Raw genomic sequence first — 19,141 nt, 5'->3', positions numbered from 1 at the left:
CAACATTGGAAAATGTTACAACAACGTCAAATTTCAAATTATTTCAAAATACTTAACACAACAATGATAATACATAGAATAAACAATTCTTTAGGTAGTACAAACCGCCAGCATTCGTTACCTAGAATAACGTATAAGAGAATCTTAAAGTGTGAAATTATGTAATATTTTCCTGAAAACATCCAAATGGCACTGCAGTTTCGTCAAATAATAGTATTTTAGTCGTAGTATAAAATACTCCCTGCATCAATTAAAAGTTTAAATAGGAGACGTTCCATATTAACCAACCAAAAATCAAGAAAGAACAGGTAATGGGAGACAAATACCTTGCTTATTAACAATCCTGAAGTTAGCCAACAATCAGAGAGACAATTCTGGCGTTATGGAAATAGAAAAATGGGAACTGAGTTGGAGAGAATTAAAAAATAAAATAAAAACCATATTTTTATTTTGATATACTGGAAAGTTACAATGATGATTCACTGAAGTTTTTGACCCTTTCCAAGGGTCATGATAAACTTTTATTGCTAGGCAAACAAATCCACTTCACGCGACAGCTGTGTAGAAACAATATTCATATTTTTTAACAGACATTGATTGCTGAAAATGTTTGATCGAACCAAGGCTGAAGGAGATTTGGCTGACTGCAATAATTGATAAGTATCTTCTACATGAGATTACAGTATGTTTGAACATCGAGGTCGTCAACACATTGAACTATTGCAATTCATTCATTAGCTGGCTGAAGCCGTTACGAGATTGACAATAGATCACAATGAAATCGATATTGATTGCTTGCTAGTTGTGACACGAGCTTCTTCAATATGGCCGTGACTCAGTATTGATCTCTTCAACATTATTCATAAGATGTGCTCTGATCAAACTACTGAGCAGTCACTATTAGAATCGCGAAAATACTGCCTGATGGCTTCTGATACAGTGAGTTAATTGATGAATAATGGTAACTTAATGATAACCAATTGAATATCAACTTGTTTTTTAGTTTAATAATATTGTTTCAACCATCACATAAATCTCAGCTCAATAGAGAAATGAACCCATAAAGCTTCATTGATTTCGATCAGAGTAAAAAATTCAGTTTCCTTAGTAAAGTGAGTGATTACTAGACTTCTGTGAGATTCATCTCTAATGATGAAAATGGAAGATTAAAACAAATAATTATTGTTTCATATTAGTTTATTCTTATCATAAGAGTTTCAATGTAGGTTGAATAGCATAAATATTACGATGTTAAGAAAATAAGTGTGGGTAAGTTTATGCCAAACCAGATATGGATGGGTAGAATGTGTATTATAGTAAAGCACGAATATTTCTATGAAAGGGAACAATAATTTTTAGTGATGTGATGCTGATAGAATTCGAATTACCACAACCTTTTTCATAAAGGTTATGGATACAGTACACATAAGCTCCAATATTAATAGAAAAATGAAATTAATGGGTTGATGGGAAGGATGAAAAAATATATAAAACAATCCCTGTTTCAAGTAGATTCTAAAATAGTGAGAAGAAATTCTGATGGAGAATAAAATAATATTCATTAGAGAAAAATACGTAAAATTGTTTTATTTGCATGATATCATTATTTACTGCCATGATTTGTAACTCATGTATCTATATTCTCTTTTATTTGAATTTCGTAAATGTCAACCTGCTTGCTATAGAATGAATATTACCTGATATGCATTTGTTAGCCCCCTGGCTAGACGGATATGGCGAGCGAAGCGAGCCTGCTGATCTCAATTTTGGACGATCCAGCCGGGGGTCCAGGGGGCGGAGCCCCCTGGCTAGACGGATATGGCGAGCGAAGCGAGCCTGCTGATCTCAATTTTGGACGATCCAGCCGGGGGTCCAGGGGGCGGAGCCCCCTGGCTAGACGGATATGGCGAGCGAAGCGAGCCTGACGGCTAGTAGATAAATAAAAAAATCATTAGAGAATGTCAATCATTACTATTAGTACAGCTGGCTACAAGTGGTCACCCATTCAATGGGAGAATCAGTCGCTCGTCACTTATCTACGCTGAATGATTTAGATGCAATTGCACTAACCTAATCTTCACTCAGTATTTACACCGTATACTGAGACGAGCCGAAGAAATTGTAAAGCAAAATCACTTGAATATTTGAAAAATAAAATTATTCCACTACCATTCAGATTTCTTGACAAATTTATTACTAGAAGAAATACGTAATTCCAAATCTCGTCATTTACCTAAAATAATTTTTCCTTTAAGAAGAATCTCACATAGGAAAATCAATGAAAGCTACATTCATTATTTTACAATACACACAGTGAATAACAGAATTTCTACAATCCATGAATCAACGAAGGGAAAACCGGGAATTTCATCGCTAGTAAAAGCGAATTTCCCGTCTGTCGAAAATTATTAGAAGGGAGACGGAAGTTACAGAGAGCGAGAAAGAGAGAGAAAACAAGTTTGTTCAGGAAATTGGAATATCATCATAGTTTTGTCAATTTCTCTCCGGAATAACATCCGTCATAGGATCTTCCTTGACACATTGTTGACAAGTTAACCATGTAGAATGGATGATACAGTTGATGTATGGATACAGTTTTGAACATTTCTGACATGATTACATCACAAAATACATTAATTAATTATAATCTTACTTTACCTAGTCTCGGAAGACATTTAGCAAACATATTGATAAATAATGGAAGAAATAAATTGTATTTAAAAATATATTTAATATTGGAATTATTCAGTAGATACTGGTGAATGAAATATTCCAGTAAAAGGAACTCAAAAACAACAAGAAAGAGCTTTCGCCGCTATCTATGTGTGTTGGTGTCTTCAATAAATTATTTGAAAGTACTGCATTACAACATCAATAAATTATAGAAATGATGTAAAACCCTTTCTAGATTGTTCATTGCTCAAACTCACAGCTTTTATTCTTCAAAGTACTTTTTCGTGGCTTTCACTGTGATACTACCGAAGAAGTTACGTCATCCCAAGCTTACCTGAAAAAGAAGAAATATTTTTAGTTCATAAAATCATAATAAATTTTTTTAAATCATAAATTATTATGAAAATATTATTGTGAGAAATATTTTCCACTTGTGATTTGAGACAGAATAATAAATTCGGTTAGTTTATAATCTGTTTTTCATTCATCCCAGAGTAAAGCCAGATAAATAATGATGTCCTTAAGCCCCGCACACACACATCTATTTTAGTTCGTACGGTATTTTTCCGTCCTTATAAATTCTATTAGATTAAACAGATGATGCTTGTCAAGTTCCGTTTAATCTGATAGAAATCACAAGGACGGCAAAATATCGTAAGATCAAAAATCGATGTGTGTGTGCGGAGCTTAAGGACATGTTGACACACTGTAGACATAGACTAAATAAACAAGTGTCTTGAATCTGTTCTAAAGAAGTTGAACTAAATTTGAGAATTTAAACTGAAACTAAAACTTTAAAAACTCTTTCTGCTTTTTGTGATGGATTTTCAACTTCTAGGAACATTAAAGCATGAATGGAAGTGCTTGCTATACAGTATTTGAAAATTGTGTTTCAAATGTCCAAATAGAATTAGAGAATTCTTGAGTAGATAAATTTGATAGTTGTTTAATTTATATACAAGAGAGCCTAATTCAAGGGATAGGTAGAGTAGTGGTTAATCTACTAGAATATACGACAAGCAAGAGATTGTGAAGTGTACCATATTGCTGATTTGTTTAAACGTAGATCATAACAAGAAAAAAAGATCCGATGAAAAATGTCCTTTTCCTTGGACAAACAACTAAATTGCAATACATTTTTCATGAAAATTCATGTATTTAAATGCATAGTAAGATTTAATTTTTCATGAAAATTCATGTATTTAAATGCATAGTAAGATTTAAGTATCATTCCTTATCTGCTTTATCTGTGAGTAGATGATTATGAGTAGATGAGTATAATTTAGAAATTAGAATACATATTTATTACAATGTATACAGGCTACCTACATTCCTGTAAAAAGCAGTTACCAATAATTTGTAAACTTTTATACGGACAAGTCTTTCCTCTGATACCTTCCATATCTCATTAAATAGCAGCCCAGAGTTGTGTATCATAAGATAGAGGCAGTTCACATACAAGTTGAAATTGTTTCACGCGAGTAATGAGTATCAACTTCTTACAACCTACTTTCACTAACGTAAGAGCTGTTTTGGCTGGTGTGAACTCATTTCCGACTTCAAGAAGGATATACAGCTCTTGAATCCTGCTACAGTACTTGAATCTGCTATTACTTGAAACCTACTCGAATTCTCCAACTCAATCCTACAAAATAATATCAGGCTAAGATTATCGTGTTGAATTGGAAACAAGCAGCGACGTGTCAATTTACAACTAGAATTTAACTTTTCATCTACCAATTTTCAACAAAATTTTAAATAGTTGATTGAATAACTATATAAAATTTCAAAGTATCACTTTAATATTTTTTATCGATTATTCAAAATATTAATAATATCAAAGCAAATGCATTATTATTACTGTACATCAATAGCCTAATTATTGACTTATTACATAACCTTAACTTTTGGACAACATTAAATCGTAGCCTATGATATTCTTAGATTCTTTGCTGCGGTACTATTTATCAAACCATGTGATTCCATTCAGTTCGGCATCATCTTGAATTCAGTTGGACCTGTATTAGAATATTTATCAAAAAAACAATCCCCTGATGAAAATACCATGGAATAAATAGAAAGAATACTTGTTCATGTGAAATACTAATCACGGTAACAAGACAAATTAAAAAGTAACAAGACACAGGAATTCAATTAATTGCGTGGACTCAGGTTAGCAACAATGTAATAAGTGTACACTTGTAGTAATAATGTGTATACTTGTGTTGAAACAACTGTAATTCATTTTTTCCTATTTAATCGTCGACAAAGGTAATCCATGATCACGTTTCTAGTCATTACGACGGCAATTCAAGGACAAAGTAGTCCTCGTGAGTAGTACACGACAAGGTCGAATCGCGCTTCGATCAAGTTGTGGAAATGACACCTTCACAGTGCAGAACAGAGTTACAATCAATGATGCAGCTGTTGGAAGTCTAGTCGAACCCCGACAAGAGAGAATTGGTCTTATCGAGCTAATCGTCGTAGAAGTTTTTGGATGCGTATCCATATTATAGAGGATATTCTATGGGTATGTTTTATATTCCTATGAAAGGAAGGATATCTTAGGTAACCTTTACAATATGAACTATGGTGCTGTTCAATTAGTTTGATTCCGCGATAGGTGAATGAAGTGAACAAAGATGGCTTCTTTAATCGGAGTATTAATGCAAGTATTTATGCAATTCATGAAAGCATGGAATTGAATCTTCAATCTTCACTCACCATACGGCTCGAAAGTTATCTTTTCCAGCAATCTAATCTAGCTTATACCAATCAGTTGCTGTTAAAGTGATTAAATGCCACTCTCATTGGATTGAAAACTATGTGCTATAGGCGTTGAATTGGATTAGATGAACTAAAAAACACAGATTTTAATGTCAACTTTACTTTATGAATCAAAGGCATTAATCTTATTAATCATCATTTATGGAGGTACGACCAAAAGCAATCTGGATAGAATTAACATACAACAGAAAAAAAAACACTGAGAATAATGATGAATCTAAAAAGAAAGGGCCCTGTAAAATTGTTTTTTTTTCTCAGCTTGGTATTCTTACAGTTCAAGGGCCATATAATATTTGATGTTATTATGTACGAAAGATTTGGGAGGATAACGGAAAGACACAGGTTAGATTTTTTAAAGAAAAAGACGCACTACATGGGAAGGAAATACTTCACAATGCAGCCGTTAAGATTAAAGGCAATAGAGGATATAAAAAATGATTATAACTCATTAGAAACTCAAGGACTATTTAATATCATTGACTCTGCACTCCCTACAAGAGTTCAAATATCCCACTATAGATGTATGGCTGTTGTTTATTACTTTTCATTATTTCTATAGGAGGTTTAAGACTGTTTTCTACTACTTTTTATGTTATGTTTGTTTGTATCATATTCACGCTGCTCTCTTGATGTACCTATACATAATAATTATTTAAGATTTTTTTCAATTCAATTCAAGTTCCATGATATCAATGATGTATTTAACAAATAAATTAGATTGGGATTGAGTGTTAGAAGAGGCGTGGAAAACTGGAAAAGATTCGCTTACCATCTGAATACACGTCAGAGTCACTGTACTACTTGCTATGGAGGTCGACATCGCAAGTACTATGTCTTATCATAGAGGTTGCGTTCATCTTCCATTTCAAGCAAAGCATAATGTTGTAAGCTTCAACATTTCATATGGAACTAAAAATTCTTATAATAGAGCTTTCAGACCAAATTTCTACGTCAAATCAAAAGGTATAAAGCTACATTCTATTTTATATTATTAATTTATATTTTTCAATGGTCATATTGGGGTGATTTTAGGATCGAGATCGAGTATAACGGAGATTTCATGGAATTTTGAAAAATTAATCGGCCACGTCTTATCAATGTTTGTACTGAAAAGGCTCCACTGTAAAGAATAAGAGTTAGACAAATCTCAAGATAACAGGAGATGCGAGTGGAGAAATAACAGCATTGCGATGCGACTGGACGGACGTCGCTTTCAAATGCATTTACCCCAACCTCACCTCGTCATTCTTCCTCCATGAAAACAAGTCAAGGCTGCCTGGAGGTCGCAATCGCAACGCCTGTACGTAGAACTACCACACAACTTCAATAAAAGTAGAACTGCTCTCATTTTGCAAGATACACGGTGATTGTTGTATAGCAAATACTGCAATATTAAATTGTATGGGAGATTTAGAGGAGCGAAATTGTGAGTATTCTGATTCCTCTATTTTGTTGGTAGCTGAAATGCGTAAAAACAATGCGTAAAGACAAGTACGATTGAGTTGTTCTACGTGGTTGGTAGATAGAGCGATACTTTTTGCTATAATGAGAGTATACAGAAGCTAATGTGTGCTTATTTTATGATTTTTCAACATATTATACATATAATATAGGTACATTTTATGAGTTTTTAGACAAAGTTAATGCAAGTACTGAGAGTACCCTTTTAGATTCAATTGATGTAAGTAAGGCATGGGGGACTACTGACGAAGTTTTAGGGAGTGGAAGCTAATTTTTTATAAATTCTGGGGTGTGGGGGTGCGTCCATGGCATTTTGGAGGGGGGCACCGTAGAATAGGGTTGTGTACAGACAGACACCTCGAGGACTATCAACTACTTGATACAACTATGGCTATTTGCATCATCTCGGTTCTTAAACGGAGAAACATGGTTTAAACCCGGGATTAAAGACATTATTTTAAATGCGACCTTTAAAATTAAATGGAAATATTCTTTATAAGGACTTTATTGTAATTAATAATGAAAACTTGATATTAGTAATCATCAAATTATTTTAAATTGGACTTATAGATTAGTACATGTTCATTGTACAACACTGTATTGGAATGTAGTACATTCCTACATGTTATCGTACATTAGCGTTATACGTAAATCGATTCTTTATTGATTTATAAAATAAATACATCATCAAAATGATAGGGAGAGAAAGAATAAAGTTAACCTTGTGCTATTCCTCTCCCAAATTTAGATAAGGTTTCACATAGTCCGAAATAGGTTAAGTCTTGTAGTTGTTCACTTCACAAAATTTTCATTCCTTTATTATTCTCACAAAGTAGATGTGCATACGGCCCGAAGAAGTTCACAATTTTCTATTGAAAGGAAAAAAGAGGGGTTGGTCTATTTGTCTTATCAATATACCTACTATCGATTGTCCATGATTTTGTCAATGAATACATAACTTAAATTTCAGTGAAAATTTACAAAAATGAGATATTTCTTGTACACAATTTTGTGAGTTACAGGTTTGATCAACAAACTAGGAGCGCTGCAGGTGAATGACAAAGAAGGAAGTACCAGATGTGAAGTTTATAAATAATTCAGTTCTAGAAATTGACAATTATTCGAGAAAAGGTTGAAAATACTCGAGGAGAAATGTTCAAAACAACTTGTCATTCAGTTTCTTCGAAAACTACACACTTCAAATAACAGTTTTCAAGAGAATAACCCCACTTGTAGCATATTGACATGTCAAGTATTTTGAGACCTACATGACGTTCGTTGGAAAGTTGTGTTCTACTGTTGTTCAATTTGTTTTCTACACAAGTTCCGGAAAATGTCGACTGTAAGCTAAAGATCGATTTGAATTCACTTAATTCATCCAAAAATAAAATTCTAAAATAAGAAAAGAATTGCAATTTTCAAAAACATTACCAAAAATTAACATAATTCATTTGTTTCTCTCAATAGACTTACCTACCAAGAATGAAATCCAATTTTATTCAAGATTGGCGTCTAAAAGGGTATGTCTGATAAATTGGATTAGTTTTGATCATTAAAATTAAAATTGATATAAATTAGATCTCAGGCCCATACAATATTTAAAAACATCCTCGGTAAATTCAGAATCTTCATGTAGAATTACAAGTTAATCGTTTCGGTAATTCAGATGTAATGATGCATTGAACAGCATACTCATATCTTTCCTGTACTAAATCCACAGTTATTTCCATGAATATAGACAGATGTAACTAAGGAACGAAAAGCTCTACGGATGTTAAAATCCTTCTGCAGCTGGACTAAAGGACTCGATCACTGAGCTAAATAATATCACTAACATGAGACAACACTGATTCAGGCATTAGCGTTTCGTCTAATTTTTATAAAATATATTGGAAGTATAATCCTCACCTTACTACCAATCAAAGTTGGACAGCATGTAAATCTTGTTTGGAAATCATCCACAACTATACCAAACTATTCAATTCAATTCTTCATCAATCCATGACCAGCTTGTGCTGGATGGATAAATTGAAAACACTGGAGTCCTCAATATTACACTTTACACTTGAGATGGCATGTCAAAACTTGTGATCTCCTCCTCACCCAATGAGTAGAGTGGGAGATCCTAAAAAATTATACGGAACCTGCTCTGGCACAGTAACCTTAGCATTTGTCATCTCCAGATGTTGATTATTTAGCGATCGATCGCCGTGGGGGCAAAGCGGGTCCAGCACCCGGAAACAAGAGTCAATGCAGCTGTTGCATCATTTTCCGCGACACCGACGCGGAAAACAAAGGCAGATGCAACGCAACAATGCAACCTTCGTATCACCATAAAAGGCAGGCCGTATCACCCGGCCACCAGCCGCCACTCCGCACCAGTGTCACCAAACGAAACATCTTTGCAATCCTCAACAACGCCTACAGCCACACCAAAAGATATCCTCTTGCAGCAAGCGAACACATGCAGCTTGTAAACATACAACAAATGTCTATATAGATTTAATTCCAACCAAGTAGCACAGCCCACGGACGCTGGAGGCTGTTGGAAAGAACAGCTGTTGAGTATCCCGAGCATCCCACACCGCATCACAGTACAAGAGAAGCCGGTTCAACCTGAATGGTACTGTTGTAGAATGGAAGAATCTTTGCTGGTTATTAAATAAATAAAATAACGACTATCGGTCTGAGTAGGACCAAAACTTCTAGAATAATCGTCTATTGCATTTGGAACAGTTGTTCCAAAGTAGTTTGGAAAATTCAGTTGATTCTTGTATTTCTGTGGTTGAATTCGAATTACTGAAACTTTTTATTGAAATGGCTGAAAATGCACAGTTTCTTACGCTATATATCAATAAACAGGTTTCATCAATACCAGTTGTCGTGTTATCGAAACCTATTTAACACAGTTGAATAGAAAAACAAAACGTTATTTTGGACTATTCTTAGTATTGTTATCACCCAGGAAAGAAAATTTTATGTTAAGCCTGGGGTTCCCTCCCCAATAATCTGTTAATTATTGTATGAATAGTTTCAAAATGGAAAAGCTAGGTTGATGAATAAGAAAATACACTATACCATGTAGATGCAGCAGCACAGACAAATGCTGAATATTGTTTAATAATTAAAACTGAACTTCAGACTGTGAATGAGTAGAATTGAACAAGAAAAATACAAAACTAATTCATTCTTGAGTTTTATAGGTGGTTATGGAACAAGTAACCCTTTCAACAACGAATTACAAAATAATAGAATACTTATTATTAAACGAAAATCCAAATTAACGAATTTCCATCTAGTTGTCAATTTTTACTTTCCTTGCCCTATTACCATAGGTAAGGAAAGTATTGCTTTCCGAAAAAAATTAAGGTACCCCAATTTCTAAATTTCTATACGTTTCAAGGTCCCCTGAGTCCAAAGGAGTGGTTTTTGGGTATTGGTCTGTATGTGTGTGTGTGTGTGTGTGTGTGTGTGTGTGTGTGTGTGTGGTGTGTGTGTGTGTGTGTGTGTGTTGTGTGTGTGTGTGTGTGTGTTTACATCTCATCTCCCAGTTAACGGAATGACTTGAAATTTGGAACTTAAGGTCCTTACACTATAAGGATCCGACACGAACAATTTCGATCAAATGCAATTCAAGATGGCGGCTAAAATGGCGAAAATGTTGTCAAAAACAGGGTTTTTCGCGATTTTCTCAAAAACAGCTCCAACGATTTGGATCAAATTCATACCTAAAAAAGTCATTGATAAGCTCTATCGACTGCCACAAGTCCCATATCTGTAAAAATTTCAGGAGCAGCGCCTCATCTATGCAAAGTTTGATTTTAGATTCTCAATTACCAGGCTTCAGATACAATTTAAACAAAAAAATTCGAGTGGAAAGATTGAGCATGAATATCTCTACAATTGATGTTCAGTAACATTTTCACCTAAAATTGAAAATAATCTCGAAATGCGAGAAAATAAGATTATTTAATTGCAAACTGTTGGCAACTGTTGATTCTATTAAATCATTCACCATGAAGAGATAGCAGACTTCGTGTGTCTGCAGCGCTATTTTCCTGTCACCAGCTGTCTCAGATCTTAGAATAGTAGATTTGAGATGCGCGTGAACACTAGCGTCAGTTGATCAATTTTAATAACGGCAAGGAAAGTTGTGTGAGTGCGCCACACCAGATTTTTGTAGTAGCATAAGTCTTCGGGGTGACTGACAGCATTTAATTTGGATTTTCGTTTAATAATAATTATTAATTCATTAGCATTTGAGTAAATGCAATATCTCAGTAATTTCCATTAATATAATACCTTTGAAAGGACCATAATCCGTTGACAAAACCCACAAGTGCATGTAATGAAGAGTATCATACAGTAATAATACATGTATTGTTCAAATCCATGTCACCGACTAGAAAACACTTTCTCAATTAAGCCTAGGACATTTGAAAATTTACTCTATTTTCTCCAAAACTACAATAATTATAGTGTATATCATAGGAAAATCGAATGAATAAAAGTCGAAATAATTTGGTGCACTGTATCATTCGAGCAATTGTTGAAAGCTCATAATTAGTCAGTTATTCTACAAAGGAAATCATGAATAAAAGCGATGAGTCATCAAGTAATTGGCGTTCATATACGGGCAAAGTGTAGCGTGTTTTGCTAGATCATCGTCATTTTATTTAGGCCAGATATCGATTACAAACAGTTGACTGTAGTGTTGTCAATGAAGACTACTCGTGGTTTAAAATCAACGCATCACATTATCGACTCTACTCTCTACAGTTTGATGTAAAACATACTGGATTTCAAATTAATATTTTATTTTCTTCTCTATAGTTTTAGCAATCACAACCAAAAGCGAATGAATATCCTGATCCTCCTTGATGGAAGCCCACACATTCTTTCCTGGGCGATACCATTACTTTTCAACTGAATTTTTTATACCGACCTCTAGCCTACTTGCCTCTCCGTTTACTTAGCACCATCCTTGAGGTACCTAGAGCACTGTCACGCAACTAAGAAGAGGGTTTATTAAACTATCAGGAATTTATACCGATAGTTCTGGGTGAAAGTGAAAGGTTCATTACTGTCGTATATATGACATCAATTTATTATAATACTGAATGTACTTGCATGCAACTTGAATGTACTTGCAACTAATCAAGAATGTATGAGAAGATCGAGGACACAAATTAACTCAATATAATTTTTCATTAGAAACTGAATATTATCCCACAAGTTTGGGTGAAGTATGATGAAGAAGGAGGTATTAAGATAGGCTATTAACTTATATTGTTGTAAGTACATGTATTAAAATTAAGATGAAACCGTACTAATTCGATACATTTAAAAAATCAATACTAGGTTATTTAAATACTGCAACAAGTATTTAATATTATCTATTAATACCAGAGTATGGGATGTAATTTCATGTATTACATTCAATTGAATGTGTATTAAATTTAATGTATTACAGTCATTCTAACTACACTCTGATTGATACACCATTACTGTAAAATATCGGATACCAATCCTGGAACATCTGTCTGTGTAAACTTATTAATCAATCAGGAAGCGTATCTATTAATTCATGCAAATTAGCAATTTCTGAGTAGCATGAAGCACTAACTGGATTCAAATAATACGCGCGATTATTTCAACCTGTAGCCTAAATCATGCATATTACACAGGCAATTATTTCAACCTGAAGCCTAAATCATGCATAGGCAATAAAGTCCTCACACAGATACTCAACAAACGTGTTCACGAAAATGTTTACATAATAAAAGAAGATGATACATGAAGTAGCCGATCTTTGTTTAATCAAATGGGAGCCTACCGTGCTCTATGTTCTGGTATAATAATTGCTTTGTATTCTTCACCTCGTTATCAAACCGTGAGATTATTATTTTCTTAATTACTCAGAAAAAATAAATCAACTACCCAATTCTTCGAATTGATTCTACACTGTTCTGAGTACAGCTGAGTAGCTTTGTCCAATAAACAACAATTTTGTTCTTATCAATTTAGATTTGATTGAATTTTACGAGTGTTTGACTCGGAGCGGCTTGAAATAAATCCGCTTCTAAAATTCTAAATAGCCTAACTGAAAATTCACTCGAATATTTGAAATTCATTATCTTACATTGGTTTTTGAATTAGCACATGCTGAAAATTATGTACAAGGAATCGTATATTGAACTCAAGTTTTCTTTCATGACGGTATAGAAAACCTCTAGTGTTTTCTTTAAATAATTTCACTAGCCTGACAAAGTACATCCTAGTGTAACCGCAAAGCGCCACTTTTCAGCATGAAACTAGCAGCATCATTATGTAGATTTATTAGTTTTTTAGATGTATTACAATTGGAATATGTAAATCGTCCTCGTGGCAAATAACGCTATTCTGATGAAATTTAGGCCTATACACAACACCCCTCACAAACAAGCGAGAGAGAGAGATAGAGAGAGAGTGGGTAGGCATTGTCTTGTGACCCCGCCCCCCTGTCGGCGCTACTTGATCGAAAGAACCCAGGATTTTGATAATACATTTTCTTCAATAATTTTTAGAATCAGCAAATGCTTTGTTTGCTAATATAACGTTCCTCTATTAGGATAAATTAAAGTTTCACTATCAACATGAAAAAATTGAAATTCAACACCCAAAACAATGGGTTAATACAATTTAATGTAATACTGTATTTAAATTTCATTTAGCCTTATTCCATATTAGTTGAAAATATTCCACCACATATAAAACATGCTACACAGTAATAATAATATCGAGTGACCTGGCTGGCTCAGGTCTGGTGTCAGAGTTTTCAGGTCGCAGCTGATCAATTTCAGGGCCACAGTAATTTTATTCAAGAATTTTTGTTACAGAGAATCAGACATATGAAAAGCGTGAGAGTATCATAAAAAACTGATAATCGTTGAGAATTTGTCAACAGAAAGAGCATGTTGATGTGTCTCGGCTTTCTAGTTGATAAATTCATTATAGATAACCGTAGAATTTCAATGACCTGTCTCATAAACTCTTCGATGACTACAGCAAATGATAAGAAAATTTTCTAATAATGTAGAACAGAGTAGAGCTTCGAACATATATCAAGATATGAGGCATTCATAGCAATTTTGTAGAAAAGTTTTTTCAGTCTCCCTTTCCCGACCGGGTTTCAACAGCTGATCAATCCTCTTCAGCACTGCATTTTGTCATTATTTAATTTCTTGGCTTGGACTAAAACTCTCAGTGCCGGTTGTACAAAAGCCGGTTAAATTTCAACCGTAATTCCATGAGAACCAATCAGAGAAGCCGTCTTACCAAAAAGGCCTTCTCTGATTGGTTCTCGTGAAACTAATCTCAGTTAAGATGTAACCAATTTAAGATTAAGATTGCCAATAATAATCACATACCTGACTGAGTTATTTATAAAGAATTATTTTTCAACTGCTTGATCAGACAACTCAGTAATGATACTCAGTAGATTGTTTTATTCTATAATAGAAACGTATCTCAGATCCACCGGATTGGTCAGGAACGTTTCAATGGACTTGTAACTTGAAATAATTGTCATTGTGGATGACTTGTTGAACAAAAGGCCACTGATCTCATTCTCGATAAATTTACTGGAAGTAAAGCAAGGAAAAGCTCGTTCGAGAGCCAAGTAAACGTTTCAAGTTGGTATTTATTTTGAGAAGTTCAAAAGTTTATGCTCTTCAAATTTGAAATGTATTATTTTCAAGATACACAAGACCAGTATACAAGACTGATCCAAGTATTTTGACAAATCTCAGACCAGTCTCAGACGTCCCTGTATTTGATGAAGCGATGAAGGAGCAGCTGGTGGACCATTTTGAGAAGAACGACTTGTTTGTTAGTAGCCAACATAAATTTTGAAGAGGCAGGTCTACTTCTAAAGCAGCTTAGTCACCTGTGAGTATTGGTTGCTTTTGAGGCTGGAGATTCTCTGGGACTGGTGCTTTGTGATTTAAGTAAGGCCTTTGATTTTGTCTCACATGAATTTTCGCTGAGCAAGCTGGTACAATTTGGTGTATCTGGTGTGGCACTTGCTTGACACTCTGACCTTCATAATCGAAAGCAAGTTGTTGAGTGGGAAGGGCTCGATAGGCCGAGCTGGATGTGCATCACGGAGTCCCACAGGGATGAGTACTTGGCCCTCTCCTATTTCTGATTACGGTCAATGACCTTGATCTTTGAGATCATTCACTATTATATTCTGATGAGACGACTCTGATGGCAAGGGGTAGATATGTATTAACCAGGTGATATTTGTGTTTGAAAGACTTCTTCCTCAGGCTAAAGGTTGGTTCAGGGATAATATGCTTCAATTAAAAAAAGAGGACAAGACACAAAACATTATCTGTAGATTGAAAAATGTAAGGTCTAAAAGTGCAAGCGCAGTCAAATAGCTGGGTATCTGGATTGATCACAAGCTGTCGTGGAATGAACATGAGTTGTGGTCGTGTCGCAAGCTGTTAAGGGTGATATATCTCCTTAGAAAATTGGAGTCATCCGTCCCAGTAGATTATCTGACAACAGCCTACCACTCACATTTCCATAGCCACATAAGCTATGAACTTCTACTGTGGGGCGATACAGTTGAGTCAAAATATTTCTGCTACAAAAGAAGGCTGTGAGGATATTGTCATCAGCATGGGAGGATTAATTACTGCAGACCACTGTTATTCGCTTTGAATATATTGGCTATTCATCAAAATCATACAAGAACAGCAGATAACTTAAACATCCCAAAATGCAGGGACCCAGGGCACACTAAAGGTGTAGACACTGAAACTTTTCAACCTGTCGCCAGAAGAGATGAAGAGATTGGAAGACACTGACTAAAGGAGAAGAATGAGAGAAGGTCTTGCATACAAGCTCTGTAACCTATTGGTTCCTGCAGGACCAGAGGCCAATCTTAGAACAAGGTCTTAATCAACATGACACAGTATATCTAGCATCATCTGGTCAACGGCGAAGCAGCGGTAATATTAATAAGACCTTTAAATGTCTTACTTTGAATATAATTATATAACTTAAATTTAACAATTTTGGAGTCACTATGTAAACCCAAGTGTAATTCGCCTGTAATATAAAAATTAATAGGACCAGCCCTGCGCTTTTCTCATCTATTAAATTTGTTATTATCCACAATTTATTAAGAGAAATCTATATTTGTTTATTACACTTGTATATGTAGGCTACCACATACGGCTATTTCAATTCTACTAGCTACTTGTAAGTTCATAAGAAAAGTACTTTATATCATCCTATACTATTAAACGAGCAATTTCTGTTTATATATCTGTAAGTTATATGACCGGATCTCGAAAACGGCTCCAACGATTCTCACGAAATTTGGAACACAGTAGGTTTATTATATGAAAGTTTGATTGCACTAGGTCTCAACCCAGGGATAACTCGCTGTAGGACATTAAAAGGATAAATACGTCCTTGGAAAAACACCTGGAAATTTTTTTGTCTGTCGATACTGTAATGGAAGAGGATGAACGAGTGCATGTGTGGGATCATCCAGCTAATTTTCAGCAAAACTTATTTTCATTTATTTATATTTTTTTAGAAAACATGTTCACTTCGGAAAGTCCAAAATAGTAACTAGATGCTGTTAGTGTAGAATAGTACATAGTATATTAACAAATATTGTAGCAAACATAGTATATAAATAAATAAATGTTCATTTCCCAAAAAAACTAAAACTACAACATCAATAATTGATGATGTTGTGTAATTATTACACAAAATATTAGATAAATACAATATTACATACAATAGTTAGTTACAAAAAATTGTTATAATGTGTCCTCTACTTGTTTAGCTTTTACTGTGTGGAAATTGACCTAGGCTACTCCACTATGGCGTACCATGTTCTAGAGTAGGTTTTGTTAGTTTTTTGTACGTATTATTAATTAGATAGTGTTTAGTAAGTCATTAGGTGGTTAGTTGTTATTTGAAATAATGTTTTCTATGTTCTGTCTTCCTTTGCTCATCAACCAATTGTGTACTATTGTTTTGAACTTTCTAGGATGAATTATCTGTTTAAAGTTTGCAGGAAGTAGATTATATAATTTTGGTGCTAAATGATTGAAATGTCTCTGGTATAGTGCCTTCTTTGCAACACTGGTGATGAGAAGATTCCAGTATATCATTCTAAATCAAATTCATAGTATATCTATTTCTAATTGATGATGGTTGTTTTTTGAAGTGTGAATAAATTGTTATTTTTATGAGTGATAGTAGCTTAACCTAGATTTTGATTTGGACTGTAGTATAAATTTAATAAGGGACAGTTTTGGGCATAAGCCTGTTGTGCTTCTCATATAACTGTAAAAATAAATGTACGACTGAGAAAATGAATAAATAAATATAAACTATGAACTCAATCTTTCGTTACACATTTTCTATGCTTTTACACTCCAGAGCAAAGCTCGGTCCCCCGATATTTGAATATTAAGAAAGAATCATTACCACCATCGTAGGCATACTTTATACAGAGAGCAGATCGTGATAAGTACTTGATTAATTGTAAGTCCTAACCTTGAAGAGCAAGAAGTGATGTAGAGAGTAGCTTATCATTAATTTCTAAGTAAGTAGCCTCATCATCAGCAATATGTTTATTTGAGTTACATAAATATTTATATTATTCAAGAGTTTTATGAAAACAATAATTACATGGGCATTGACAAAGTTGATGGCATTATCAAAATAATAATAACATCCTAACCTAACATATTCAACCAGTAAATATTTCAAATAAAATTAATAAACTAGCTATCCGGCTTGTTCAAAAACTTTATTTTTTATTTTCTGTTTCCAGTATGCTAAAGTTGTATTATTCTATGAATTGATAAACATTTTAATGTTTTAAGCAGTGCATAAGAAGTAAATTTCCTAGGTTAACATGCATCTATACACAAGTCACAATTTTATGACCAATTCAAATTTAAGGAACTAGTTTTATTAACTATAAATATTGTTATTTACCTTTGTTTTTGTAACAATGTGTGTGGCGAGCTTGACAATAGCAAAATTGCCCTTTCCAATAGTTTTATCAAGTTCATAATAACCAACGCGCACTAAACGTTCTACAGGAAAGTGCTGTATTCCAGACATTCCCGTATTCACTTTATCCATGACTAATGCCATTTCACAAATAAATAAGCCTATCTTTCCTCCATTTGTCGTGATTTACAAATTGTCAACACTATTTCACACATCCGATGACTATTTGTAACACTAGACTCACGGAACTGCCGAACTGATTGACAGAAGACAGAAACAACCTGCCTGCTGTCTCTTCACTCACAGATGGACAAATAAACAACTCTCAGCTGGTTCGTTCACAATTCAGCCACTCACGGCAGCACTAGTAAACCTACAGTTTCCCGCTTTTATTTGAAATTTGATTTTACATGCACTAATGACGGTAGGCTACACGAAAACAAATTAATACAAAATTATGAAACTGAAGAAACTTGAATATAATATTATATTGAACATTATTTATATGTAAGTAATGATGAGATGATGCATGTTCACTAATTTCAATTCAAGTAATAATAATTAAATATTTTATTAATCAAAATATCTAATTCAACTGCTATACAGTTATAATATAAATTTATCTCAATTATATATAATTCAAGTAAGATTATCATAATAAGGTAGTATCAAATTCTGTAATTTTTTTAAATTATGCAAATTTCACTAACCTGGATCAGGACCTTTTATGCACACTAACTGAAATACTTTTGTCTCATGACAAGGCAGGAATAGGCAGCATCAACCAACAGCATGCAGAAATCCGTTTCAACGGTATTGATTATTTTTTTAATAATTGTTAAAACTTCATAATGGATAAAAAAGTAGGCCTATGCTGTTTTCAACTGAGATTTGATTGTTTTCTGAGACAAGACAATGCATGAAGTTTTGAAGCTATAATGCGAATCTCTTTGAACTGAATTCGTGATATTTTTTAAAGAATCCTCACAGTTTAAAATAAATCTCACTATGTTTATTCAGAATAGATGAAATGAATCTCTTCAATTTACAAGACTTCTCTTGTAACTCCATATTCGTATCAATTGTATCGTAGGCTACTTTACACCGTACTTTATTTATAGTTAACATAGTGAGGTACACTTTGTAATGGCAGTAGAAAAAGATAGAAGAACATCGTCAAGAG

General features: G+C 33.9%; 1 protein-coding gene across 1 annotated transcript in view; it reads right to left on the bottom strand.

The window, feature by feature from the left end:
• Positions 1 to 18,258, bottom strand: part of LOC111047872 (serine/threonine-protein kinase SIK3 homolog) — an 81,984-nt gene extending 63,726 nt beyond the window's left edge. Inside the window, exon 1 of the mRNA XM_039425697.1 lies at positions 17,941 to 18,258. Within this exon, the coding sequence (XP_039281631.1) occupies positions 17,941 to 18,102 (162 nt within the window). The 5' untranslated portion in view covers positions 18,103 to 18,258. The remainder of the gene's footprint in view (positions 1 to 17,940) is intronic.
• Between the last annotated feature and the right edge of the window lie 883 nt (positions 18,259 to 19,141).

This window comes from Nilaparvata lugens, chromosome 4 (genome assembly GCF_014356525.2).
Source record: "Nilaparvata lugens isolate BPH chromosome 4, ASM1435652v1, whole genome shotgun sequence".
NCBI lineage: Eukaryota > Metazoa > Arthropoda > Insecta > Hemiptera > Delphacidae > Nilaparvata > Nilaparvata lugens.
This window is presented reverse-complemented; position numbering and strand designations above follow the sequence as displayed.